This window comes from Diuraphis noxia, unplaced genomic scaffold (genome assembly GCF_037042655.1).
Source record: "Diuraphis noxia isolate RWA-SAM2 unplaced genomic scaffold, SU_Dnox_SAM2 contig0002, whole genome shotgun sequence".
Classification (NCBI taxonomy): domain Eukaryota; kingdom Metazoa; phylum Arthropoda; class Insecta; order Hemiptera; family Aphididae; genus Diuraphis; species Diuraphis noxia.
The window spans coordinates 5,821,430-5,849,403 of record NW_028301712.1 but is presented as its reverse complement, the minus strand read 5'-3'; the positions used below and the strand labels follow the sequence as shown (position 1 = coordinate 5,849,403).

At 29.3% G+C, this 27,974-nt stretch overlaps 2 protein-coding genes across 4 annotated transcripts; one reads left to right on the top strand and one right to left on the bottom strand.

The window, feature by feature from the left end:
• The first annotated feature begins 32 nt into the window (after positions 1 to 32).
• LOC107168085 (protein fem-1 homolog CG6966) lies at positions 33 to 22,610 on the top strand. 3 transcript variants are annotated; one of them, XM_015517369.2, is made up of 7 exons: positions 33 to 686; positions 14,694 to 14,853; positions 19,081 to 19,281; positions 20,411 to 20,629; positions 20,822 to 21,153; positions 21,272 to 21,678; positions 21,771 to 22,610. In XM_015517369.2, exons 1-7 carry the CDS (start codon positions 615 to 617, stop codon positions 22,249 to 22,251), a joined length of 1,872 nt encoding a protein of 623 aa, XP_015372855.1. In that variant the 5' UTR covers positions 33 to 614; the 3' UTR covers positions 22,252 to 22,610. The 3 variants fall into 3 exon arrangements, with proteins under 3 accessions (XP_015372855.1, XP_015372865.1, XP_089077654.1); XM_089221528.1 differs by lacking the exon at positions 33 to 686 and adding an exon at positions 14,063 to 14,104; XM_015517379.2 differs by lacking the exon at positions 14,694 to 14,853 and having other exon boundaries at positions 547 to 686.
• Positions 22,611 to 23,823: 1,213 nt separating this feature from the next.
• On the bottom strand, positions 23,824 to 27,748 carry Cap-G (Chromosome associated protein G). The gene has a single exon (XM_089221527.1). It carries the CDS (start codon positions 27,313 to 27,315, stop codon positions 24,358 to 24,360), a length of 2,958 nt encoding a protein of 985 aa, XP_089077653.1. The 5' UTR covers positions 27,316 to 27,748; the 3' UTR covers positions 23,824 to 24,357.
• Positions 27,749 to 27,974: the final 226 nt, after the last annotated feature.

Here is a 27,974-nt window from a genome sequence, read left to right as displayed (position 1 = left end):
ACCGCGGACACTGCGGACGCGATCAAGGTCAACTGACAAAGCGAACGGCCGTCGCTATCATAGTCGTCTTGTTGCCACCGCCACCCGGCCGCCGACGTTTTTTGTGTTCTACTCACGTCCGTCGGTTCATTCGGTTCGTCGACTCGACCGAGCCACCGAGGAGTCGACCGCCGTCAGTGTCAGTCGTCGCACCGCCACACGACAGTTTGGTTTTCGATTCTGTTGAGCGGCACTCGCAGTCGCCAACGTCGCGATATCCACACGATCACCGCGCACCGTCTAGAGTATTTCCGCGAATCACCCGATTGTGTAAGCGATAGACTCTGTCAGAGCTCGTGAGTTTCACTGTGATTAAGTCCATTACTCGCGAGTGCCCGATTTTGCCACGACTCGGCGACTGTTAGATAATAATATTATAATATTTTTGCCGTAGCGGTCTTCCGTCCGCCACCCCCGTCGAGTCGTTGATCGTCATTGTCCGGGTCAGTGCGTGCCCCCCCTTTTGTGTCGTATTTCGTGGTAAGCAAACACTTGTAAACACGGCTCTCAGGACGCGCGCCTCGCGGCTGTTGACGACATGCCATCGTGTTAGGTCCGACGACAGCGGATGTAACATGAACGACATTGAAACGATCGCAGCCTCGGTGTTCTATTCCGCCAGAGACGGACGACTAAAACGATTGCAGGTGAGCGGTGCCGACGTTCAGTTGATAGTTACGAGTTACCCCTAACACGGGGTGCGATGGGCTAATTTTTTTATTTTTTTTTTTTTGTTTGGGAGGGGGGGCTGTCGAGGGACGAAAGGATGTCGGTGCTTACTGCTTGCGACACACAATCAGTGTTTGAAGTGTGTTGGGTAGTGTTGTAGGCATAGGTACATATATTTTATGGTCTTGCGGATAGAGACCGAATGCTGCAATCGGCCTGTCTGCACACCGATTAAATTAATTTGGTATTCTTCGCCTTGGCCTCTGCACTTTCCGTGTTGCCAGTCAATCGTTTCGATTGCCAATAAACACAGTATCTATGTGCGCTGCCCATCTCCCTATATTGCAGTTTATATGATAGCTTATATCCTCAACCTATCCCTAGCCCTGCATACTTGGATTTTAGATCGATTTTCTTTTCCCTACTGGCGATTCCATTGAAACGATTATTAATAAAAAAAACCTAGACATCTAAATACATTCTCAATTGTTATTCTTGTACACTGGAATACTTATCAAATGTTTTTTTCTCAAATTTTGTTCACTGTGATGGGTAATTAGGTAATTAATATGGGATAGTTAAATTTTTATGTTAAAATATGAATACCTACTTACCAGATTAGAAAGTTTTTTTTAACTGAATTAAGTAGGCAGCAGTTTAACGTTTGACTTAGATATTTAAATTCATCTTTGGCTTCGACATTTAAATATCATTCTTTAATTACAAAATGCCTCCACTATATTTGATAGAGGTTATCTACTATCTACATTCCTAACTTGTACAGTTATTCAAGATCTTTGATGTGTTTATTTTACAAGTATCCACTAAACTAAATAGAGATATAAACTTTAGTTTCATAGTTATTAAATATTTTGTAAATTAATGTAGATAGCCCATTAGATAATGTGCTCATTTATCAAGACATTTACCTAATAATATTTAAATACCTAATAGTTATTATCATAAAAAAAAAATGATTTTATAATTTTGTCAAGTTAAAATAGGTGCCTACCTACTTGTATCTACATTATAATATTATCTAGTTTTAAAAAATGTTTTTAATCAATTAGTTAAAAAAAACATAGTTCATTGCAGAAAACAAGTACATTGTTTTATAGCATGATATTAAAATGAGGTGCCAACGTACTAGGTGCCTATTATTTCACCTTGCTACATATTATGTGCCTTCTAATTATATTTAATCAACATAATTATTAATTTTCCATCATAATCCTTTTGCTTATATTGTTATTTAAAGCTAAACTAATATAATAAGCTCAACTAGTAGGTACATAGTAATATTTTCATATTTTACAAGCAAGTTAATGAAGCCTAATACAATATTTTTATTTCCAGATTTATTTTAGTAGATAAATCCTAACCTACCTTCTGTTGTACAACGTACATAATACATTAATTTATTTGTATTACCTAGTTACCTACTGGATTTATGTTTTATTTACAAACCAATCATTTTATTAGGTATATTAAGATTAGTTGTACAAGTGCCTATACACCTATGCATAATAAAATAATATTATAACCCTTATTTTAATTTAAATACAAATATTAATACATTTATACTGGCATTTAGGAATCTTGATAATATTATGATGGTACCTAATGTATATTTTAATCATGATTTGGGTTTTCTAGGTTATGTTATTACTTATGAGATTTAAATACTATTTTTTTTCGTATTTTTCATTCTATTACCTACCCCAGGGTTGTTTTAGTAGAGCACTTGAAAATTTGATAAAAATAAATAATTTTATTGATCGTGTATCGACGACAACATTGCTTATATAAAAAGTTGGAATAATTTCATTATTATAGGTAGGTGGTACGGTATACATAAAAGATAATATAATATCGATTGAGAACCGAACAAAAACATTAAACAATTCGTCGAACGTTGTCAACGTTTTTTCTCGAGTAAGTATCTATATAGCGACGTTTAATGCTCGTGCAGTTTGTATAATATGAAATGATAATAATATAATATAAAATATAATGATATTATAATAAAAACCCTCGAAAAAAACCAATATTTTATAATCACGCATGTTCAAACGCCGTCGCCGAAATGCACTTTACCAGTGAATCACACAATAATATTATGTAGGTTATGTTATTTACGATGTTATTTATGATATTGATAAATATGCAAACACCTCTTTGTTGAATAAACAAACAATCAAAATCGGCCGGATCGCTTGAAACGGCAATAATTATTATAAATTTTAATGTTATTATTCAATCATTGCAATAAATATTCCCGTTGAATACTTGAATAACATTAATTGCACCGCGAAAAAAAAACAAAAACGCACCCGTTTCTTTCTCGTATATATATGCATATATTATATATACAGGGTGTGTCCCACGAATATCTGACAAATGAAATAACTTTTGTTCTAATCATTATTTTTTAAATATAATTCATAGACACTTGCGCTACATTTTTAGAAAACATTTTTATTTTGTATTATATAATACTGAAAATAAAGAACTTAAAAGTTGATAAAAGTTGTTTTTTTTACATTCAATAGGCATAGCCAATTTGTAAATCTGATTTTCAGAAAAAATGTTATGATAAAAACATTTATTTAATTCAAATGGCTGGTCTTTTACAATTTTTTTAAATATCAATACCTATTTTCGTTAAATAAATTACGATCTAGTTTATGTTAGAAACATTTTAATTTCTAAAAATGAGTTTATTGACCAAACAATATTATTGTAATAAAATAGTAGATACAATAAAAAATGTATTAGATTTTAACATGAATCTATAAAATGTTCATATAAAATATTTTTTGAAATTAAAATGTTTCTAACATAAACTAGATCGTAATTTACTTGACGAAAATATTGATGTTTAAAAAAAATTTTAAAAGACCAGCTATTTGACTTAAATAAGTGTTTTTACCATATACATTTTTCTGAAAATCCGATTTACAAATTGGCTGTATTGAATATTTCGAAAAAAATGTAGCACAAGAATCTATGAATTATATTTAACAGAAATTTTTAAAAAATATTGATTAAAACAAAAGTTATTTCATTTGACAGATCTCCGTGGGACACCCTGTGTATATTATTTATGTACTATTTTCGGACGGTACACGGTGACGCTGATTATCATCATCATTTTATAAATATAATAATAATATTATCGCAGCACACACACGCGCCCGAATAATATTAATAAAATTATCATAGACGTCGACACGAGGAAAAATAATATTGCGTACGGACGCATTGATCGTATAATATATTTTTTAATTGCGCACCTTCAGAATTTAAATCGGACGTTTTGTGTTTTTCTTATGGACGCCACGTGACTGCGAGTCGTTGGCTGTCGCTTTTTTAACATAAGATTAACCAAAAGAAAACCACGGCCTATCGTCTCACAGTTTTCGGGACGAAAATAATAATATTATTGTTAAAAAATAAATGAAAACGCCGGCGTATAATAATAGCGTCTCTTCGGACGGCGGCGGCGAGTATATATCGCGCGTGCATGTTTTGCGCAATTTACAAGGTAAACAAAAACGTCCGTCTCCTCGCCACTGTTTGGCTCTCGGTTGCCCTCTACAATACAATATTGCATTGTTGTTACATTTTACTACAAAGACACAATATATAATAAATACTTAAACGGCGGCCGATAACCCATCAACGATGACCTATTAAATCAAAAGAGATATTTATAAGACGCTCGTCTGTTTTCTCCGCCAGTTTTAGCGATTCGTAACACTCAACATCTACACTACTACACTTCGCGTTGCAGAGATTTTATTATTTTAAACACCGTGTCCAGAGCCGATTTGATATTTTTCATAAAAATCTGTCTGAGGCATGTAAAATAAAATATTAAAAACGTATCGAACGATTTCGTATTTACATGAATAATAATAATTTATCGGTGTGGTTTCATGATTGCGTTCAACGGCTGCTGCTGCCGGTTATCGACTTCGACAGTTCCACGCGTCGCTACTTCTCTTATCTGAATACTTCAAAATTAAATAATAATAACATTATTCAGGTTCATTATCCTACACCGGTTTTTTTTGTTATCATGTTCTACACTTCTACACTGCCAATAAACATTTTACGTATTTGGCTTTATACCTACGACCTACGTTAGTGCTTGCTATATTATTGTCTAATTACAAATGTATATCGAAAATTGATTTATTGTTATACGCACCCACTCTTTTTGTCTGATATCACATACTATTCTTATCTATCCTTTGTCTTACTTGTGGAATGTGGTGATAGTGGTAATAAATTAAAACAAGGTCAATACATTTTTCTTTATTATTTAAAATAGAATGAATTATTGCAACTTTTTTTTTTTATAAGTAGTAACTCACATTACTTTTCCGATACCTAGCCACCTAGTTAGATGATGAGAATATTATAGTTTTATAGTTATCACTTATCAATGTTTTAGAGTATTATTCCTAATATTCTTATCTATAGCTCGGTGGACGTTGGAAGTGCTAGGACACGCCGGGCCATGTATACAATTATTTATATTATTATTATTATTATCCCAGCATATATTTTGTAGTAAACACTAAACACGGCTACGACGAACGTACACCACAGTTGTCCGTCGTCCGGTTTGTATACTTCTTTCCTGCCACGAGTTTCGTTACGGTTGCCAACAGGCAGCGGCGGCGGCGTCCTCGTCGTGTCCAGCTGTAAAAACGGGTTTCTTTGTGCGCTCGCGAGTTATTTTCATATCGTGCCGGATACCGTCGCGTCGTCAACACTCAACGACGCAATTGGTTGGCGACCGCTCGTTTTTCAACGAGATCTCCGTCGTAAAAGATTCGGAAGAATAATAATAAACATTGGTCATTGGCCGACGTATCTCTCGAATATTTTACTAGTCACACACACACACGTATTTGTATATTATATAGCATAGAGTAAGAAAACAGCAATAGCAGCAGCAGCCTACGTTACCCACTTGTTGTCGGCCGCCGCTCGACGCTTTCTATCCCAGCTGATAATAATAATATTATTATTATTGTTGTCGTCCGAATCGTAGTCACAAGATTTTGGTGATCAGATTCTCCCACCCCTTGATCTTTATTTGCTATATATTATGATGAACTTTTTTGAAATAGTAATATAATCACAGAGTTTCCGATAACATGTTACACACTTACTCAACTGATAATACTGTAGTCTATAATATTGTATAATGAAAACGTGTCGTATTCATATTTCATACCAGTCTATCTAACCATTTTTTCCTCGATTTTTTTACCCACATAAAACGACTAATCGAGAGGTAATAGAATACCCGTTAAAGTGATGAACGTGCCAATATGATGGTTGAAACTTGGTAGATTCAAGTTTTAGATACAGTTTTTTCAGCCATAATATTTGCTATAACAAAATTGTTGTTTTATATTAATTACTAAGCCTAAAAGTTAAATTACAGTTTTTTGTAAGCATGCCTAGTAAAAAAAATAATGGCCCATACATTTTTATTCCCACTGTTTATTATTATTTATGCATTATACATTACTCTGCTTTCCATAACCGGCTATTTCTGATAGTTTCATTACAAATTCTCAATAACGGTTTCCGCCATTACCGTTTCATTTTCTTCTCTAATCACTCTTTCCCATCTAATTTGTGTGTATTTTGAAACAAAAAACTAAAATTCTTCATGTTGGTACAGACATATGAAATAAAAAAATACCCTATTGTTTTCCAATCGTTTTAAATCAATTCACTATTATTGATTTAGCATTATTACGAGACTTGTAAATACATAATTTTATATAATATTGTAATCTCTATTACTATACTGAAGCTAAGCTCGAGACGACTTTTTATGCATTTCGTATGTATTACAAAATAAACTTGGAACACGACTTCTTGCGCAACTTTCTGCCAAATTGCCTGTCCCTCTAATTTCTTTGTTATTCTTAGTTATTCTTAGTTTCCCACTTAATATTTTCGGCCAACTAATATAAGCAAAATAAAAAAATTGGTTTTCAACTTAAATTCTCTTTCACATCTCGTTATGAATTTTAATAAGTTGTTAAACTTTTAGTGATTACTACTTAATATTATAATAGGTACATGTAACATCGTTACCTATACATTGAGTAATTTCTTACATTAAATAACGGGTTAGCTCGAAAATATTAAAACATACAGTATGACACTATGGTCTATCTAACCTAACCTACATCGACACATTGTTATAATATAGGCATTAGATAAAATAAAACAACGTATGCAAATGTTTTTTTAGACTGGGCGCTCCACTGAATGTATTGATTTTACAATGTTGTGTGTTTTTTTTTTTGTGTCTGTTGTAAGTTGTCAAAATAATGTTTTGATTCTTAACTTCAGTAGCTTTCCCGGTTGATAGTGAATCTAGTTAGAAAATCGAATTTTGATATTGGTGTAAATTTAAAACAAATTACTGTAGACACAAAATATTTTAAATCCTATGAAGTTATTTATAGACATTTGAAATTTTCTGTTTTTTAGTTTTATTCTATAAATGTCAATAAAATTTTATTCATTGGGTCAAAAGACTTAAAAATTTAATACAAGGTTCTCTATTAATTGATATAAAAGAAGTAAGAAGTTGTAAAATATTAAAAATACATTGACACGTTTTATATATATGTATATAAATTTCAAATGTTGACAAAATGTATTTAATAGAAAATTTAAAAATTCTTTGGTTGTTAAGAATTTATAAAATGTTTAACTTTTATAGCTAAAGATTGAAAATTTAAAATAAGGTTCCACGTAAGTAGTTAATTCTGCTGCAAAAAAAAAAAAATCAATAATAACAATATAATTAATAATATAGTATAAAACTCAGAATCGTTTTTCGTATACAATGATATTATATCATTGAATTCAAATTTAAATAATTTAATGTAATTCCTTACAGTAATCCACTTGTAAATTATACCGTACAGCAGAGCGACATCTATATTTACCCGCTTTTCTAAAAATTTGTACCTATAAATTTATTCGATGTATGTATAAATGTATAATGCGTTACCTATGCATTTTATTAGTGTTTTAATTAATATTAGTCACCATCGAGGATACTTCGTACCTAGCTTTAACTAAAATAGTAAAATCCGAGGTAAAATGTAATGAATTTTTAATGGTTTAAGAATGAGAAAAATATTTTTACGAGTTGTCTTTGTTTTGGTACATTGAGACAAAAACAATGTTACAAAATATTAGTTAATTATTAATATTATATTATTATGCTATTTATGTCGAGATTCATGTGTACACGCAGTATCTAATCCAAATACGCATTTTATATGTACAAAGAAAAGTTGATGAGCTAATAATCCTTTTTTGGTAATGCTTAGGGATATTTAGTAATTCAGTATAATAGTTAAAATAATTAACTTCCCAAATATACGTATTGTGCGTGTTTATGTAGCAGGGTTTAGTACACACGTGTATTGAATTCGCACGTGTTCCGGGCTTCTTGGCATAAACACTATACTATATGTCTATATACATACGTCTGATAATTATTGCGTTTGGTCGTTGGCAAGGTTGTTACACGACAATATCTATATGTAATATTTTATATTATGTTTTGCTTCCTTGTTTCGTTTTTACGTCTTGTTGAATCATGATTGAAATATTATATTATTTAAACCATCGTTGATATAAAATAAAACGCAAATGATGGTTGAAGGTGGACATGGGATGGAAATAATACACTGTTCGCTGCGTGAAAATAAAAAAATTGTGCATAGTCGAACGAATTAAATTTGTTTTCAATTTGAAACACATTACATTATTATTACAATATAACAATAATACTAGCAATAATATATGTTGTGTAGCGTGGTACCTGTGGGCTGTGGCTTTATACACGATTGATTTTTATTATGCTAACGTCAATTAAACAAATGTGTAACTGTTTATTAAGCAACACGTTTTTAAATAGTGTTATCGTCCGCAATATGATTTCGTTCTATTTTACCAAATTGTGAGAAATAATAAAACCAGACTTTGTTTGTTGTTTTATGAATTTTGAATTCAATTTTATTTTTTCGTTTGATTTTCGTTTTTTCAGTGTACTTACTTCTTATTCCCTATCATTAATATTTATTCTAATTTCAATCGGAATATTATTTAGAATTAACAGCTAAGTACTAAGTTTTGTGCTCAGTTTTATGTATATCGTTCGCTATAAATATTTATTCCTTGATTTGCTCGTAAACAAATTATTATTTTTATTATTTTAGTATCAATCACCTCCAATTACATGTTTGCCTAATGCCTACATTATAATATGATAATTAGGTCTAGGATTTTAATGACCTAAAACACCTAAAAAAATGACCCTAAAATAACCTAAAAATGACCTTAATAAATGTCCAAAAGATAAAAAAATGATTTTAAAATATAATAAAGATGCATTATAGTTATTAATTATTAATTAATACTTCGGTACAAAATTATTTAAATTATAATATAAAAAAATAGCTACAAAAAAAAAAATGTTAATTTAGGATTTTTTTGATAATATGAATACTACATTTTGAAATTTGGACTTATCATGCAACGGCCAGCTTGAGTTATTCTGAAATAAACAACTACAAATATTATAAAATAAAAAAAATATATACATTTATTTTTTTTATTCTGAAATTTATTACCTTTAAAAATGTATTGTTGCTTTGAACAATCAGTAGCTCCTTCAAGTTCTCAAATACAAATGACTGCCGATTTTCTGCTAGCAATGTTTTGTGGGATGAAAAACTTTTTTCCACATCCACAGAAGTAATCGGAGCAAATTTCATGTACGTGATATCGTCGATATTGAACTTATCAGGGAAATGAGTCGTGTCTGATTCAGTTCCATCAATTATAATTTTGATATTTTACTTAACGTTTCAAATCCAGTATTTTTCTCTAACACCATTTTAAATTTGTTTTGTATACCTATGCCAGTATACGTGATTTTATTATCGATAACGAGTATTAACATACTATCTCTATTCTCTATAATTGAAATATTGAATACAATATTATTTCTGTTACAAATTCAAAACTTTTATCGAGAACATCTTGGGTAAATGAAAATTTAGAAAAATATTACATAGATTTCAAAAAAGTATAAAAAAATGCCCATAAAATTGAAAAATGACCTAAAAATGCAACAAAATTACCTTAAATCCACAAAAGTACAAGAAATGCAAAAAAAAAGCAAAATTAAAACTATATATTTGGACTCGTATATAACCAAATCACATTTTGTGCTTGAAAAGTTATGTCCTGTAAATCCTAAAAAAAAAATTCAAAATCCTATACTGTCCTAGTCCTAATGATAATATAGTAAAAAATATCCCTGTTATTAAGTTTCTGAAAAGTTACTGAAATCGTTGTTAATATTCATTTTATTCCTATTACCTATAATATTATATAAAAATTAATAAAGTTATTGATTAAAATAATGCAAAAGAATTAAATCAATAATTTAACATAATTTTATTTATTCAGTTATCTAATATACTTTTAATAATAATAGAAATAAAATGTAATTAGGTACTTATAAATAACTTAGTTTCATACAAATTTAATCTAGGCTTATCACCTATACACTAAACATACTTTTCTATATTACATTTAAAAATTGAATATCCCTTTATCTTGTTATAATTTATAATCATACCTAAATTTTTAACATTAGGTAAATGTCTACTCATCAGCTATGAATGCTAATAAGTAACAGTAAAACAAATAGTCAGAAGGTATATCTTTTGAGATCTCTGATTGGCAAAAATGTAGGTATTACATATTGATTAAACAAATATGATTCACAAACATACATTTAAAAAAAAAATGATTATTTTTCCTAATATTATATATACATTTTTAAAAACACTGCATCAGAACTACTGGCCCACCTTTTATTCGTTAAATATGAATTTGGTATAAATCATAATCTTTATTTTTTTCAACTAGACATTTAGTGTTTCAGCTTAAATAATAACAGTTGACAATATATAGATTATTTAATTAATAAAAACTGCTATCATTTATTAAAGTTGTGCTTATCAACATTTGGTTGAAGGATAGTTTTATTTTAAGTACATCATTCTAAACTTGGATAGTAAAAAATGTATGTATATGATAGTATGCCAAAATAGTCTTGTTGTTAAGGAATTATTATACAAACTAAAATATTCTTATCTTTAGTATTTATATATTCAGTCAATTATTTTACTGAAACTTGTATTTAAAAAAAAAAACAACTTGGTAGGTAGGTATATATTATTATATTCTAATCAAACTAAAATTGCATAGGTATTATAATATTATGCTGTAATTTGAATTATTAATTAATATAACATGTAATTGGTAGGTACCTATGTTTTAACTTTTAAGTAGTTATAATAATTTTCCACAAAACATGATAAATCATGATTTTATGAACAATACCTATAACTATGCAAGTTACCAATTTATAAAATGTCTTTCAGTTGACTCAACATCTAAAACCAGGAAACAAAACAAATTTCAATTATCCTTTAGTACATGAAACTAAAATTATAAAATATATTTTAATGTAATATTCTGTTCTTACAACACCAATATACAAAAGGAATTATTTATTTCATTAATATAATATATTATATAAAGTAATCTAAGTTACACCTGTTGTTCTCTTTGACCAATCTCATTTTATAAATTGTGTTGTTTTATATCCATATTTATATAAATTAATACAAATACAGTGAACACTCAAATTACAAAGTCCTCATGGACAACAGAAAAAAAATATGTAGCCATCATCTATATAGAAATTTGTTAATAGGAGAAAACATCTTACCTGCTTATGTTGTCTTTGTCTTACTATCACATTATATACCAAAATATAATATATATGTCCAGCAGTTTCAATTTTGTAGGTATTGTTAGTTTATATTATATTAGACTGAATTAACCTATTTTCATACTATTCAAACTTAAATGTAAGAATATTATTTGTGTATTGGTTTTTTTTTAGTGTTTTCAAATATTAATATTTTACATACTCATAATTCACTTAAAAATTAAAATGCTGAAACAACAAAGATGCTTACATTTAAGTTTGATAATAAGTCAATTCACTCTAAATACAAGCTATTTGGACAAATTTGTTTCACAAAATTGGAACAGTTGGTAGTACATTTAAACATATACAAAGTGTAACAGATAGAATTGATTTTTTGAGTAATTTTTGTTTAAATTAATATTTTTTTTTTTAATTTTTCATTAAATGACCCAAGCGCTACATGTATAATACATTTTTTTATGTTTGTTTTTTAGTACTGAAAATAAAAATAATTGAATAAATTAAAAATAGCTTATTTGTGAATCTGATTATAAGAATAATTTTGATAGTAAAAAGATTTAGGTATCTTTATTAAGTCAACAAGTAGTATATTTTTTAGAATTTTTTAAAATTCAATATTTTTTGGTAAAATTAATATGGAACGCAATAACTTTTTAAAAATATGATTTTTGACAATTCGCTAACATGAGTACATTTCATAAATTATTTACTTATCATATAATAATATTAACAATTTTTGTATATGTATATGATGACTTAGCATGAATTTTCTTTTTGGTCAGGCTTTCCCTGGGCTTATACCCTGTATATAATGAGTTAGTAAGATGGGAGCAACGTTATTGGGTATGATATCCTGTTAAATATAATTACATAAGTTTGGTTGTAATTTTCTAAAATATTTTTATGAAGAGGTTAGTATTAGTTAGTTATTTTAACCAATACATAATAAATCTTGTTATGGACGTTTTGTTGTACATATTATATGTATATAACTCAATTAAATAGTAATTTATATTCCACATTTATTTTTAAATTAAACTATATCCAAAACTTGAGTCTTCTCAACTAGATTGGGCTGTTTGGGCGCTTATGATGTACAGTGGATTACAAAATATAGATTATAACAATGTTATAATTATTTTTAGTCAAACCCATTAAATCTTCTGTATAATTTCATTACTATTACAGTTATAAACAATAATTAATTTTAGTAATTATAATTCATTAAAATTAAACTCCCAGCAAGCATAGTAATAATATTAAAGCTTTCTATGGCAGTGACTAGGAAGTGAAAGGTAGAATGACATTAGATCTGATTCACATTCACAACTTTGTATAAATACAACACACTTCACAGTCAACATATGTGTTAGCGGACAGTTCAATACCAAGGTCAATATTTTTCATTCTGCTAAAACAGTCTATATTTTATTAAGTGTAATTGTGTATTCATTTATACCCATGCACCTAGTATATTTTCATGTTGAAATAAAACATTGAAAACAAACAAAATAAATATTATTGAAGTAACATTTTTTTATTTAATGTTACCTGTCTATTTTAAGTAGATTTGCATTCTTTTACTTATAATATTTTTATATTAAGTATCTCTTACAGTAATTTTTAGTCAAAACTCATGATTTTGATCAAAATCAAATAAAGTTGGCTTACTTTATCACCCCATCTAAAATATCTAGCAATAAAGTGCAGTATCCGTTCCAATAAATGTACAAAATATAATCATAATCAAACCATTATAGAAATTGCATGCTTCATGCATAAATGTAAAAATTTAAATCAATTTAAATTATTCATAACTAGATGCCTATCTAATTAATTAGTTATTTGATTTAAACTTAAAATACATTTTTTCTAATATTCATTAGTTGTCAAACATTTATTTCCGATTTGCTACATTGATTTATATTTAAATTGTATTTTTATTTAATCATACTAAATATTTTAATTTAATTTGTTACTCATCTATAAAATGTTTAAAAAATATTGTATTTTCAATATTTTAATGGTAAATTTTAAATAGTTATCAGATATTTCAAGGTAAAATAATATCCTTGTTAAATGTGTTTAAATAAGATACTTTATTTATAATCCCACATATTTATAAATCTTATTTATTAACAAAATTTAAGTTGATTTAAAATATTGAATTTCCTATTATTTTAAATAAGCTGTTAAAACATGTTCTAATGATAGTATTATGCTTTTATAATTGTGAAAAAAATAAAACAATACTTCTTTTAAAACCAAATTAATCATGGTAGTCAGTAGGTATTATCTAGTTTAATTACCTAAAATTAATATTTTAAATCTATCTAATTATTTTTTTAGTAGGCATCTTTAGGTATTAGGTATATATCTAATTAATCAAGAACATTAAACAGGTTTTATATTTACAATTTCTAGCTTATATTGAACAATGGTGTACAACTATCTACTAATCTACATATTATGTTATGTCATAGGTGTATTATGACTTGTGTGAGTGTTTCATATAAGGTATGGAAATAAAAATTATCTTCATATTTATAATAATCAATCTTCTAAAGACAATCATTATTATTATCTACAATATAAGTAGGATAACTGACTCGATGTCTGAATTGAGCGCTCATGTAAGTGATCAATATCCCATTACATTTTACTTAGTAAAAATAAATTTTCTGCTTTGTCTCCTTTCTTTCTTGCCCCTCTTCCTTTGTCTTATCGGACATGTTCAATAATTATCCTCATAAACATGTTATTTTTTTTCAAATAAATAAGATTTTTTTTCATCGAATTCATCTCAGTAATTTATTTGGATCAGCCTTGAACTGTATGAAATGACCACAATGTTGTTCCATGTATGGAAGTATTTAACCATCGATGAAGTCTAGTATCAGGTAGCCCGTTTCCTTGACCCTACCTTATAAGATATTGTACACTTATGGAACTTAAAAACGTGACTGAACACTACTTCCTGGTGGTGACGAATGTTTGCCAATTTTAGGGCCTAAAAGTCTTGATTCTCTAATATCTCTATTAATTGCTCATGGAATATAATGAAATTTAGTTTCACCATTAATGACCTTAATATGTTTGTTTTCAGTTGCTGTTGGAAGGCAAATCAGCGATGGAAAATGCCAAACTGTTGAAAACTACAACCACTGGCGCTACGCCATTGCTGATGGCCTGTAGACACGGCCACTATGATATAGCCTTGTATTTAATCAAAAGACACAAAGTCGATATTGAGCAAACAGGCTCAGGTGATAAATTAATCATTAAAATCTATATATAATCTTTTGAAATATTAGGTATTTCCTTTGATCGCAATGTAAAATTTCAATTTTATCCTTTTCCTTAATAAATATTTACTCTATAAAGTAAATTTAATATAATTATTTGATTCTATTTTATCTTTAGTTTTTGCATATTTTAATCTTTTAATAAAAATATACATAAGTATAAATTACTTTATGATATATTTATTAATTTTATAGAAATTATACATCACTTATATAGTATACATTTAAAAACAATATTTTTCTTTTTGTATTAAGTTTAAATGTGTCAACAAAATATAAATTTCAAAGTAATTTTTGAACACAGATATTGATATCAATTGCTATGTTAGATATTATAATCTATTTATGTAGTCTGTATTTTGAGTACTTAACATAATATACTAAACATAATATTATATTTATTTATAATTGAGATAGTTATCACGTCTTTGTTTAATATGTTAACAATCAATCAATAAATTATAAAGTGCGGGCTTATTAATCATTATATTCATAAGCTTTATAGCTTTGTTTATAATTTTATTTTAAAAAAATTTGCATAACAGCTGTAGATTAGTAACAGTAATAAATTTACATTAATCTAACATTGCAAGTGCAAATTATTTAATACTTTAACAAATATGTTTTAATAACTATATTTGTCTGTGTTTAAAGAATAAACTAATAACTATACTTGTAATGCTATCAGACCATTTTGTTATTTATACTTAGCTAAAGTCTGTTTATCTTTATGGGATGATTGAGTCAACATATTAAGATACTCATTTTATCTTAAACTTTTAGGAGTATGTCATTAGAATATTAGATACGCTATTAGTTCTCCCACCCAAACCCAGACATAGTAAATCTAAGTTCAAAAAAATTAATCTGGTGTTATTTGCTATAATATTATAGTGAATTGACCTATTATCTAGAGCTAGTGGTATATATAAGGGGGCCTAGTGGGCGGGGGTGGGCCGAAATCCCCCCCCCCAAAAAAAAAAAAAAAAATAATCCAGTAATTATATAAAAAAGCTTGATATAATGAAAATCTCATTACCAGGAATGTAACGGTCGTTCCCTTGAAAATCTCGTGATATCACGATAAATTGAGTGCATTTTTATCCCCTAGATATAAAAAACGTTTTTTCGTCAAACCTCTCACAATATAATGAATTTAATTAATTTTGAATCCCTAATTTTAATGAAAAAATTATCATATTCGTGGATAATTTTTGCACTGCTCATAACTACCTCACTACTCTCTGTATAGCAAGCAAATTCTTTTCGGCAAATACGACACCGAAATGTTCTTTTAAATCTCGTTTAAAACAATTTTTTTTTTTAATTTATGTTTTTGATACAATGAATTACGAAATTATAACGAACTTTCAGTATACCTACATTTTTCCTCAGTCCCTTGAAATTCATCATATCGCGAGTTGACTGTACGTTGATAGCATTGCCCTATTCTATACAACCACATGAATTACTAAATGACGAGTAGAACTGTTAAATATAATATTATAGTAGCTTCTAGGTGCAAAATCACTCGCTAGTTGTTTTCTATTCTAGTCCACCACAAAAATTATCTCTATATACGCCACTGTTTAAGGTCCCCATATTTCGGAAAATGATATTTTTTGAACGATTAAACAATTGATTACATTATTTGTAATTAAAATAATCATTTTTGATTTCGTCAAGACATTTAACAAAATATGTCTTTTTTTTAATCATTTTAATTTTTATTCAATGTTTTGAATGATGTAATACTTATAAGCAATATTATAATTTATAATTTAAATAGTTTCTACGGTTTGCTTATAATATAATTACATAAACGTAGTTAACTTAACTTGTTGCTATAATTGTTTTAAATAGTTTTTGTTTTTATTATTATTTAAGCTATTTAGATACCTATTATTTTTACTCTATAGAAATTGATAGCTATATAGTTATTATTTTAGCTCCTTAAAAACAAGATAAACATTCTGTGTATTGATTACGTTATAAATTGCAAGTTACAAGAAGTATTTTAAAATACCAAAAATTATTATTTTAAATAATTACTAAAAAGTAATAAACTACATATAAAAATATTAATTAGTAGTTTTACTTACAAATATTTTATTACCAGTATTAATATTTCGGATGTTTTTTCCCATTAAACATACACTTTAAACGTTTATCTAAAGGCATATAATTATACAAAAGATTCGCTTCATACATATTTCTCATTAATAAAAAGGTCATAAATGGATTTTTTATAATATATATTTATCTGTCATAACAAGGTTATGGTTATCTATACATTACGCAGTGGATTGACTATTAAAACAATTGTTAATTTTATATTTCTACTACTTAATTCAATTTTTGTGTCTTGTATTTTTGGTTTATTCTAATAGGTGTTTGTTCAATTTTTTAACTAAAATTAATTACATTTTTTGACTTATAGTTCTGTTTATGTCGTAGTAGTCTAGTTGTAATAAGTATAAATTATATTAAATTTGAACTGAAGTACTTATATTATTATAACCATTAGCGGCTCGTCGCCAATGGATTTATGAAAAAAAATAGTGCACAATTATACATTTAATCACGATAATAACACATCAAATATAATAATATGGTAACAATTTCTTTCCTTGTTAAATATTAAATACATTTAATTGTTGGTTATAAATAAATAAAAAAAACGATAAATTCAATATAATATTTTACTAGTTATGTATCAATTATTAATTGTTGAGTTGTTTCACTTCATGTTTAAACCGACATAAAAACAACTAGTTAAAAAAAATATTACCAGTTTTGGTATCATACTACTTAAAAAAAATGAATACCAATAAATAATCAACAAGTAATCATTTTACCAGAGATTCTTTGAGTACTTGGAATGTCCATGCCCGAGCGGCCGCCGGCCACTGCGATCTATAGAGTTCATAGGTTCAGACTACAAACATGTCTGTGCATGTCTGTTCGGTTAGCCTCATGTTTCGACATGCAACGGTTCTCGTGTGGTATTTATATGTTATAGTGCATGTCAGCTGCTACCAGAGCCGCCGTAATACCGCATACGTAGATTTCGACTGGTCTGTTTATTATTAAATTATTCAATGCAGTCTATACTACAACTGTACTATAATAGTATTATATTATATAGTACGTACGGTCGTATCACTGAAACTCAGAGACCACAAACCCGGTTTCGTCTTTCGCGTCCAATAATGTTATTATGAATATTTTTTTAAGTAAAAATTTTCATCCAAAGTCACGAAAATATTGATCCAATACTAAAACATTCCACATACACTATTCCAAGTGACGCCCTTGTATGTTATTATACTCATTATATTTTATAATATTATTATTCTGTTTTTTTTATTGTTTATCGGTGGATGCCAAGTATCCAATGCGACATGCGAGACACCATTGAGTTTGTATAATAGCCTTGTGTGAAACTTAGCGATCTCGTGTATTCTAATTTTATAAATATAGTCCAACCATTTTTTTTCATTCGTAACGATAGATTTTTTAATGCTCTCTGTCGTATGTGTTGGAGAAGATTTGACTATCCCTATTTTGAATGTTTAATAATGATTATAATAACAAATTTAAATGGCCTATAAGTTCATAGTTTTTATAAAACTAAATAGCTAATGTAAATAATAAATGTTAATCTTTAAACTGGATTTTGTAATTTAAATGCTACAATGCATTCCTTGAGCCCGTCCTATAAAGTTGTGCCTAAATTGATATACCTATGGCATATAAAATTAAATAATTTAACTGATTATATATAAGTATAGTAGGTATACATTTTTTATAATGTACAATTCAATATTATATTTTATTATACAAATATGTATTGTATTAATAAACGTCTGTTTTGTGAATTTTGGGTAAAAGAGCATATAATTTTATTTCTCAACTAAGCGCGATTAATGATTATAAAAAATACTGTGAGCATAATCGCACCTAATTTATGTTCCATATTAGAATTTATTTATAATCATGTTATGATCAATAAAAAAATAAATACCAATTTAATATGAAAGTAAACCCTAATAAAGATAGTTTTATTGTAATAATGAATCAGTGGCATTCTATTAATTAAGCATTTAGGGAAAACATTTTTCTCTATTCCATTATAACTTATACAGCTTAAAACATTTTTGTTTAAACCCTAATTTTTGTTCGCAGTTATGTTTGACGGTGAAACAATAGAGGGAGCGCCACCACTATGGTGTGCGGCCGCTGCTGGACATCTGAACATAGTTAAGCTGTTGATCAGAGAAAACGCCGTGGTGAATTCTACGACCAAAACCAATTCGACGCCGTTGCGCGCTGCATGCTTCGACGGACACTTCGAAATTGTGAAATATCTAGTCGAACACGGTGCAGGTGTGTTTGCCGTTTGTTTGTGTACATTATTGTTTTTACCTTATCGACTTCCCTTAAAAATGTCCCATCCTTAGGATAACCATATTTTTTTGACAAAACCCGGGACAAAGTTTTTTTTCAAAATAAAATACAATATTATTAATCTGTGTCCAATGTGTTTTCCATCGACATATTGGTTAAAAAAGACAAACATTATTATTATTTATTAAAAGACAAACATAATATTATATTTTTGAAGTCTCATTCCTGGATAGTAGCTGTCCCAGAATACTATGCACAGTTAAACTTTTTTTTAAATTCTGATAATATAAATATTTCGATTTTTACTCAATTGAATTTCCATTTCCATTTTGATCGTACTTGGTTATTAGTGGAAGTCAGTGGCGCCCAGTCAGTTAAGTGCTATCGGTGTGTATATGTGTGTGTGTGGGGGGGGGGGGGAGGGGGGTGGAGGGTAAATTACTGCAGGTGTCAACATAGTATGTAATAATGAATTGCATAGAACTAACTATAGTGTTTTTTGATTTTGAAAAATGGGTGGGTTGATAACTTTTTTAACTGCAAGTGCTCTCAAAATACCTCTGTGCGCCACTGGTTTAAGATTTAAACCTAATCGTGCTAATCGGGTTAGTAAAAAATAAAAAATAGTTTAAAATTTTTACCAGCATTAATGCACACGATATCAATATCTTTTATGTAATAATACTTGTAAAACGGACAAATGTGATATTATGAAGTAAAAAATAATTATAGAATTTTCCGCGTACGTGCAACGTTTGCCGTACACTTACACGTTTAATTGTCGCCGTGAAGGTGAAATTTATTAACTGCGGGAACGATTAACTGTTGTTTTTCTCCCTCGTCTAATAATTAACACTTCTTCGACGGCGCTCATTCAATAATAATTATAATCGCTCGGCCGTTTTGGAGAAAAGCGTATGGTGTTACCTGGACAAATTATTTCTATATAACTATTATTGTGGCTAAGTGGCGTCGTAATCACTTTTTATGAGTTGTAAGATGTCATACGCGTGTTTCACGCAAATTTTAGTAGATATTTAGTTAAATTTTGCTCTGACGATGGCATTTTCACCGCTTTCGACTAACATATAATTTTTCCTTTCCACAGACATCGAAGTATCCAACCGTCACGGTCACACGTGCCTGATGATCGCTTGCTACAAAGGTCATTATAAAATTGCCAACTTCTTGCTGTCCTTAAAAGCTGATATCAACAAAAAGAGCGTCAAAGGCAACACTGCTCTGCACGATTGTGCCGAATCAGGTAGCCTGGACATATTCAAAATGCTCATACTCAACGGGGCCAAAATGGAGGTAGACTCTTATGGTAAGTGCCGCTCGATTATATATTAATATGTTATTACAAAAATACACGCTGCACTATTATTTTAACAGTAAAAATAATACTGCGCAATTGGGTGAATATGATTAGAGTGCCAAAAAAAGAACCGACCACGTCGTCCTTCAAGTTGGTGATAAATAATAATTCTCGTTTTGTGTTTTCTGCTCGTATTGATAGGGATGACACCGCTGTTGGCCGCGTGCGTGACCGGTCACGCTGACATCGTCGATTACCTGGTCAAGAGTAACAACTTGGTGTCGCGCAAAGAGAAGATCGAAGCCCTTGAATTGCTTGGTGCCACATACATCGACAAGAGGAGAGATTTGATCGGTGGTTTCGACCTGTGGAAACAGGCCATGGATTTGAGGTTCAGCGAGGACGACGACGAACTGGACATACCTAAGCCGGACAACGCACTGCCGATCGAAGCGTACGAGTGGGCTCAAGAAGTGAAAAACCACGAGGAACTCAATGAACTGTTGTCTGAACCCGACGAGATGAGGATGCAAGTAAGTAATTTCCACTTACCTCGCCGACTCCCACTCACGTCGGTCTGGGTCTTTGGAGATTTCTCACTTTGTTTAAATTTCATAATTTTTAATGGTTTTTTTTTTTTTTTTTTACCAGGCTCTGTTAGTGAGAGAGAGGATCCTAGGTCCCACGCATCCGGACACCAGTTACTATGTGCGATATCGAGGCGCCGTGTATGCTGACGCTGGAAAATTTACCCGGTGCATATCTCTGTGGAACCATGCCTTAGACATCCAAAGAGGTTCCCTTGAGTCTTGCCACCAGATGACTGTCTCTTCATTCTTTTCCTTTGCTGAACTCTTCTCTTTCATGTCTGACGCATGTGCTACCAACGACAATAATGGTTACAGACAAGTTCCAGCGCTGCTGACATTCGAGGACATCATTCAGGTTCTGATCAAAGCTGTCAACGAGTTATGTGAACCAAAAGTGCTGCCATCGTCTTTTGATTTATCTCCTAGATTATTGCTCATTTCCTTGGATCTCTTTAATATGGCTCTCAAGTATGTTTATGCTTTTTATATTTAATCAAACATGCTCATACAGTTATACATAATAAAATATATTTTAATTCTCTCATACCATTGATATTTAGATTAATCAGGAACGATGATCAATCTCACCTGACTCATCGCTTGCTGTACCGTTTGAACAAGTGCAAAGTCTTAGGACACATGGGTCAGACTGCTCTTCATTTGGCCAGTGCGCGTAAAACTGCTCTGGCAACATCCCGGCATCCCCAATTCATCAGCTCTGAAGATGCATCTATGTTGCTTAGAGCGTTGCTCAAAATTGGCGCCAATCCTAATGCTCGCGATGAAGAGGGTAATACACCGCTCCATTTAGTCTCTTCCAAAGATGTGACTACCATTAAACTGCTGTTGGGCGGCGGAGCACATTATGATTCAGTTAATGCAGCTGGTCGCACTTTTTGTGATATGCGCAAAGCCACTCCACATAATCCGCTGTGCCACACATCTTTGGCATGCCATGCTGCTCGCGCCATACGCAAAAACCGTATACCATTCATTGGACATATACCAGTCACGCTGTACGAGTTTGTGGAAAAACACTAGTAAGATAGACATTAGAAAAAGACGTACATGTATAATGATGGTTTGATGTTTCTGTAATTTATTATTGTATGCACGCAAAATGAAAAAAAAAATATTATTATTTTATCTAATAAATTGTTCATAAACTTATAGTACAGACTACTACTATAATCATTAATCATTAAGAAAAACTCATCAACTTGAAACTGTGTAGTTTCCATGTGTGCAGTTGTGTGTATACCTTTATTATTTGTTCTCTGTGTTACTTCAATTTAATTTTATTATATTATAATATTATAAATAAAGTAAACAAGCATTTACCGCCCTGTCACTGTACTGTCAAATACCAAAATAACAATATAACATTTTTCTGTACAATATATTTTCTTCTTTATTTTATATAGAGAGAATAGACGTTTTAATGCTATTTTTATTTATGTACATTATAGTATCTATAAACTTTGTTTACATAGATGAAGTTTAATAATTCTATTTTATAATAAATATATGTTAAAAAAAAAAAAAAAAATGTTATTCCTGTGTATTGTATTTATAAGTATTTCATAAATACAAATCAAAAACTCCTACTCCATGCACAACAAATTTAAAATTTTGTCTTGAAAAAGTTTTGAATTTCAGACTGATATAGCTAGTGCTTAACTATAATGCATTACATCATCATAGATTACAATTTTATTGAAACCCCTTTTGAAAATTGAAATTAAATAAATTTGTTGTCTGAAATGCTTGTAATTATTGATTATTGCTATTTTTTTCAAAATTCAATACAACCCTTATTGAATAAGCTGATTTTTAAATTTAATAGTTTATAATATTATACAAATACAATATATTGTCATGGATTCACAGATTTTATACATCTTATCACTAATGACTAGAGCTAGCTCTGATGTTAATGCATTTAAAAGTCATAGTGTGCAATTATTTGCCATAAACTATATTAAATATAGATACCTATTTCTTCAACAATAATAATTGTTGTAATATAACTTATTTTACTTATGTTTAGTAATTTAAGTATCGGGATTAGGTACTCTGTATAAGAATTATTTTTTGATATTTTAAAATTTGAAAGATCTTAGGTGATCCAATAATATGTTTTTATAAATAAAATATTTTTTAAAAAATATGCAAAATAAGTTGTCATAATATTAGTAATCTAGACTTTATGAATCAAATTTATATCATAATCAGGTATAATTCTGGTTCCACAAAAAAAAATATACCAAGTCATGAGCATCTGAGCTTTACTAATGACCCTAATATAGCAGTTATCAAACTGTTTAGCCAATAATGTACTCATTGATACCAAAATTCTGCTGTGAATACTTTTAGGAACATGATTAATAAATGTATAGCTCTTATTGATAACTAATAAAAAGCTTATTATTCCTTGTAAAAATATCAGCCAAGTACGTAATTTGACAAAACTGACAGCAGATCCTAGAAAGTTGTACATATAGAATGTTATTACATGACTTATAAGTTGTTGGAGCCAAAACTAGGAAAACATGTATGAATGTGGATATTACGCTAAAAATAGTTAGACAAGAAATTCATACATACATCGTATTGAAAGTCGAACAAATTGTTTTTATTAAATTTAAATTGAAACCAACAAAATTAATTACAACAAATTGTTAACATATTTGTATGGCCCTGGCGTGTCCTTAGATATTCTACGTACTATGGTCCAGTTTGAAAACCACAGATCTAAAATTTAATTAAAACAATTCAATTTTAAGCAGTATATAAAACTGATTTCAAGAAATAGCAAACATACATAATATTTATGGAAACATTTACTCAAACACATTACTTCAACATAAGACTTAATTAATAATTTAAAATTAAATACAAGATTTAATTAGGTCCACTTGAACATAATTGTATATTAATTGTTGACATAAAAGGCATTAAATTTAACCACTGTTTAAAAATCAGATTACGAAACAAATATTATTAAATGTTCCTACCAGATTATGACTAATACTTTGATATTTTAAGTCTTATCTGATACAAAAAGTTTATAATACAAACAGTAAAAAATATATTTTGAGCAAATTTTACAATTAATATTTAAAAATAATATGATAAAAAATTGAATTAATCACTATCATCTGAAGTTAATTCATATGTATTAACATTTGCGTTGAAACTTCTTTTGAAAACTTCTGACATACGCTTCATTGCATCCAGTTTTGTAGTCTGGAATCCTTCTAAGCTGTCTTCTTCATCACTACTCTGGATCACACTGATCACAGTTAAATTTTCTTGTGAAAACAAATCTTCATGAGCTTCTATCACGTCCGGTTCTTGGTTGATGGTCGAAGGGCCTTGAGTCTGCTCTATATCCGTTACAGTGACATCAAGTTCCTTTACTGAATCAACTTCTTTTTCAATGGAACCTACTTCCTTTTCAGTGGCTTCAACTTTCTTTTTATTATTTTTTTTCATAAAAGACTCCTTTTTCTGTAGGACTTGATCAAATTTATTGTTAATTTTTTTCAAATATTTTGAACTGTTTTTATCATTTGAATGTTTTATATATTTGATCACACGCAGCAATTTTGGGCCAATTGTATCAATCAATTCGTCATTATTGTCAAAATTAATTTCTAACTTATACAGGGTATCTACTAACATAGCCGTATAGGGCTGATTTTCATCCAATAAATAATCAAGTATGTAACATGCCAGCTCACCATGAGCGTTAATGGCCTTTTTTTCATTTCTGTACATGAGTCCTCGAGTGAGGTTCATTAAAGTTGAGTTTACTTCATCCACTTTAATATCCAATTTTTCAACTAAATCATATTCATGGATCTCTTTTAACACTGGAACATAGCACATGGCCAATGCACTACTACTCGAATCAATATAAAACACATAAGATGTAAAGAATTTCACCAAATGGTTGTATATATTGAATGTTCTACGTGATAAACGTTTAAACCATATTATCAAAAGTTTAGATAATAAATTGACGGACTTGACTTTTTGAAATATTAATAAGTCACAAAAACCTTTTACAACTACTGACTTGAAACTACTATCATCAAGTTCATAATCAATACAGTTAACTAGTAATGGTAAAATATTGTCAACACAAAATTCATCTTCATATTCTTCATCTGTGTCCAAGTCATCATTCATATCAAAAGTTTTGAGATCATAACGCAAGAACAGTTCAAACATTATTTGGAATAACAAGTGTCTATCAGTCATAGGTTTCGCTATTTCCCCACATAAAGTATTCATGTGCACTTTGGCTGCAGGAACATTATTTACCAATAAGTAAGGTCCAAGACAGCGAATTGCTTCCATTCGGACGTTTACCATTGAACAATCCAAGTATCCAACAACAATGTTTTGAACAATATCTGTTAATAGGGAAAGTTCAACACCAACTTTTGGTAACTGCTGTACTTGAAAAACCAGTTCAAAGACTTTGAGTACATTTTTCACGGCCATATTTACTAATATCTTTTCTTCTGGCAATACATTTATTTCTTTAAACTCTTTTTTTAATTTCTTCAATTTAATTATTAATAATTCTATTTCTTCTGTATCTGAAGATTCATTTTTTAACAATTCTTCAATTTTATTAGTTTGTGATTGTAATTGATGTTCAAGCAATTCTTTTGAACCGACTTTATCCATTAAAGGGTATACATCAATTGTTTTTGTTTGAATTTTATTTAAAATTTGTTTAACGTAGTTTAAAAGATCTTGACCATTTTTAAAAGTCAAACCTAACAATACTGACACAGATTTGATTGGTTTTACAGACATGTTATCATCCAATATTAAATCTAAGCAAAGTTTGTTTAGACTTTCTGCCCCTACATCGTCTATTGCAAATGCACTAGTCATATCCAACAATTGTACCAATATAAATTCTTTACTATTTGGAGAATTAAAATAATAATCGCGTACATAATCAGAAAACTTTACTAAATCTGGTAATAAAACATCTATGTAATCATCATCAACATGTCCTTGGTTGCGTGCTAATTCAATTTTTTTCTCGGTGGTTAAATACTTGGCTATGCATTTCCAAAGAAAAATTTTTTCAATAGTTAACTCATCAAATTTAATCATTCTTGTATCTAAATTTAAATATTCATTGATTAAATCCAAAACTTGACTATCATAATAGGTCTCAAATATTATATTCAAAGCTTTTTCACATATAATTTCATTTTCCACTCCCAAGTTGTTTAATAGCATTACAAAATCATAATTACATTCATTTAACCATCTATTCAACAACCGTTTATTTACTAATGATTTAATGGATTCATTTTTATCTTCCAATCCTATTTCCAATAATGTTTGTCTTTGTTTTGATGATAACATTAAAAACGGATAATCCAAAAAACGATTGTAAGCTTCTTTTCTAACATTATCATTGACATCAAATAATGTGTTCTTCAACATTTCATCAACAACACTGTTTAACATTGCAATTTGTTTAACAATAGCTATCCTAACTTCAACGCTAGAATCACAAGTCATATGGAACATGAATTTTTTAATGATGGGACATTTAGGATTGCTTGGTAGTTGTAACATATGTAGAGCATGTGTAGCTTGTGCTCGAACCTCTGGTTTTTTATCTTGTAAACGTTCCAACAACAATAATGTAGCAACATCGCATAGTTCTACAGATAATAATGATTCTGAAGTCATGTGATTCAACAAGTGGTTGAGCAATAGACAAAACCTCCATCTAATAGCTTTTTCGTTGGCATTTCCATATCTACGACACAATTGAAAAAACTCTGATATCAAATACAAACCACTACGGCCGTCCCGGGTTGAGTATTTAGATAATACAGATAGACCATGAGCAGCAAACTTGATCATATTGTTAACATTTACACAATGGATGGTGGTTTGTGCAACTATAACAGACATAGTTGCATCAATGAACAGTCCAAAAAATTCCACCCAATTCATTTCAATAAATTTATCTTTAAGCATTTTCACCAAATTTGGCTGAGAACCAACCTCGCCCGCCTTCTCAAACAACTTTACGATAGATTTCTTTATGGCCATTTTTAAATTTTAAATATTTATACTAGATATGAATGTATATTTATTCTATGTTTGATCACTATCTCACTATACACTTACACTATTGAATTACTTAAGTGTTCTTTTACAAAATGCACAATCAAAAATAGGATATTTTACTCAGTATTCACTAGTAAATAATTTTATTATTTTGAATATTTTTCACTTAAATAGAAAACGTACAAATACAAATCGACACTTAGCACACCGTTGAATCGGTAACAACATTAACACTTTAACTTACAAAATATTTTTACTAAATAGCAAAAAGCAAAATAGTAAATTCAAAATTAACCCATAGGTAACTGACATATTTATATTATTATCCGTCAATAGTAATACGTTATTCGACATTTAGTTACACATGGTTACACTATAGATTATAAAAAAATAAAAAATAATCAAGATCAACCGATTATTATTCTACAACATGGACATATTATTATGTTCTACAATCAAGTTAATAGTTTAATACCACAAACAAACACTATATCATGGAGAAGAATATAACGTGATAGATACTATCTCGATATTGATTTCAAAAAATTACCAAAATAATATTCCATGACATACCTAGCTGATGTTAACACTTGTCTTTTTTACATGAACTATGATAATATCTTAGTTCATGATTTTTTACC

Coding starts and splice junctions, on each gene's coding strand:
- LOC107168085 (XM_015517369.2), top strand. CDS start 615: ATGAACGACATTGAAACGATCGCAGCCTCGGTGTTCTATTCCGCCAGA. Junction 687..14,693: donor GACGACTAAAACGATTGCAG/GTGAGCGGTGCC, acceptor GTTTGTTTTCAG/TTGCTGTTGGAAGGCAAATC. Junction 20,630..20,821: donor AATGGAGGTAGACTCTTATG/GTAAGTGCCGCT, acceptor TCGTATTGATAG/GGATGACACCGCTGTTGGCC.
- Cap-G (XM_089221527.1), bottom strand. CDS start 27,315: ATGGCCATAAAGAAATCTATCGTAAAGTTGTTTGAGAAGGCGGGCGAG.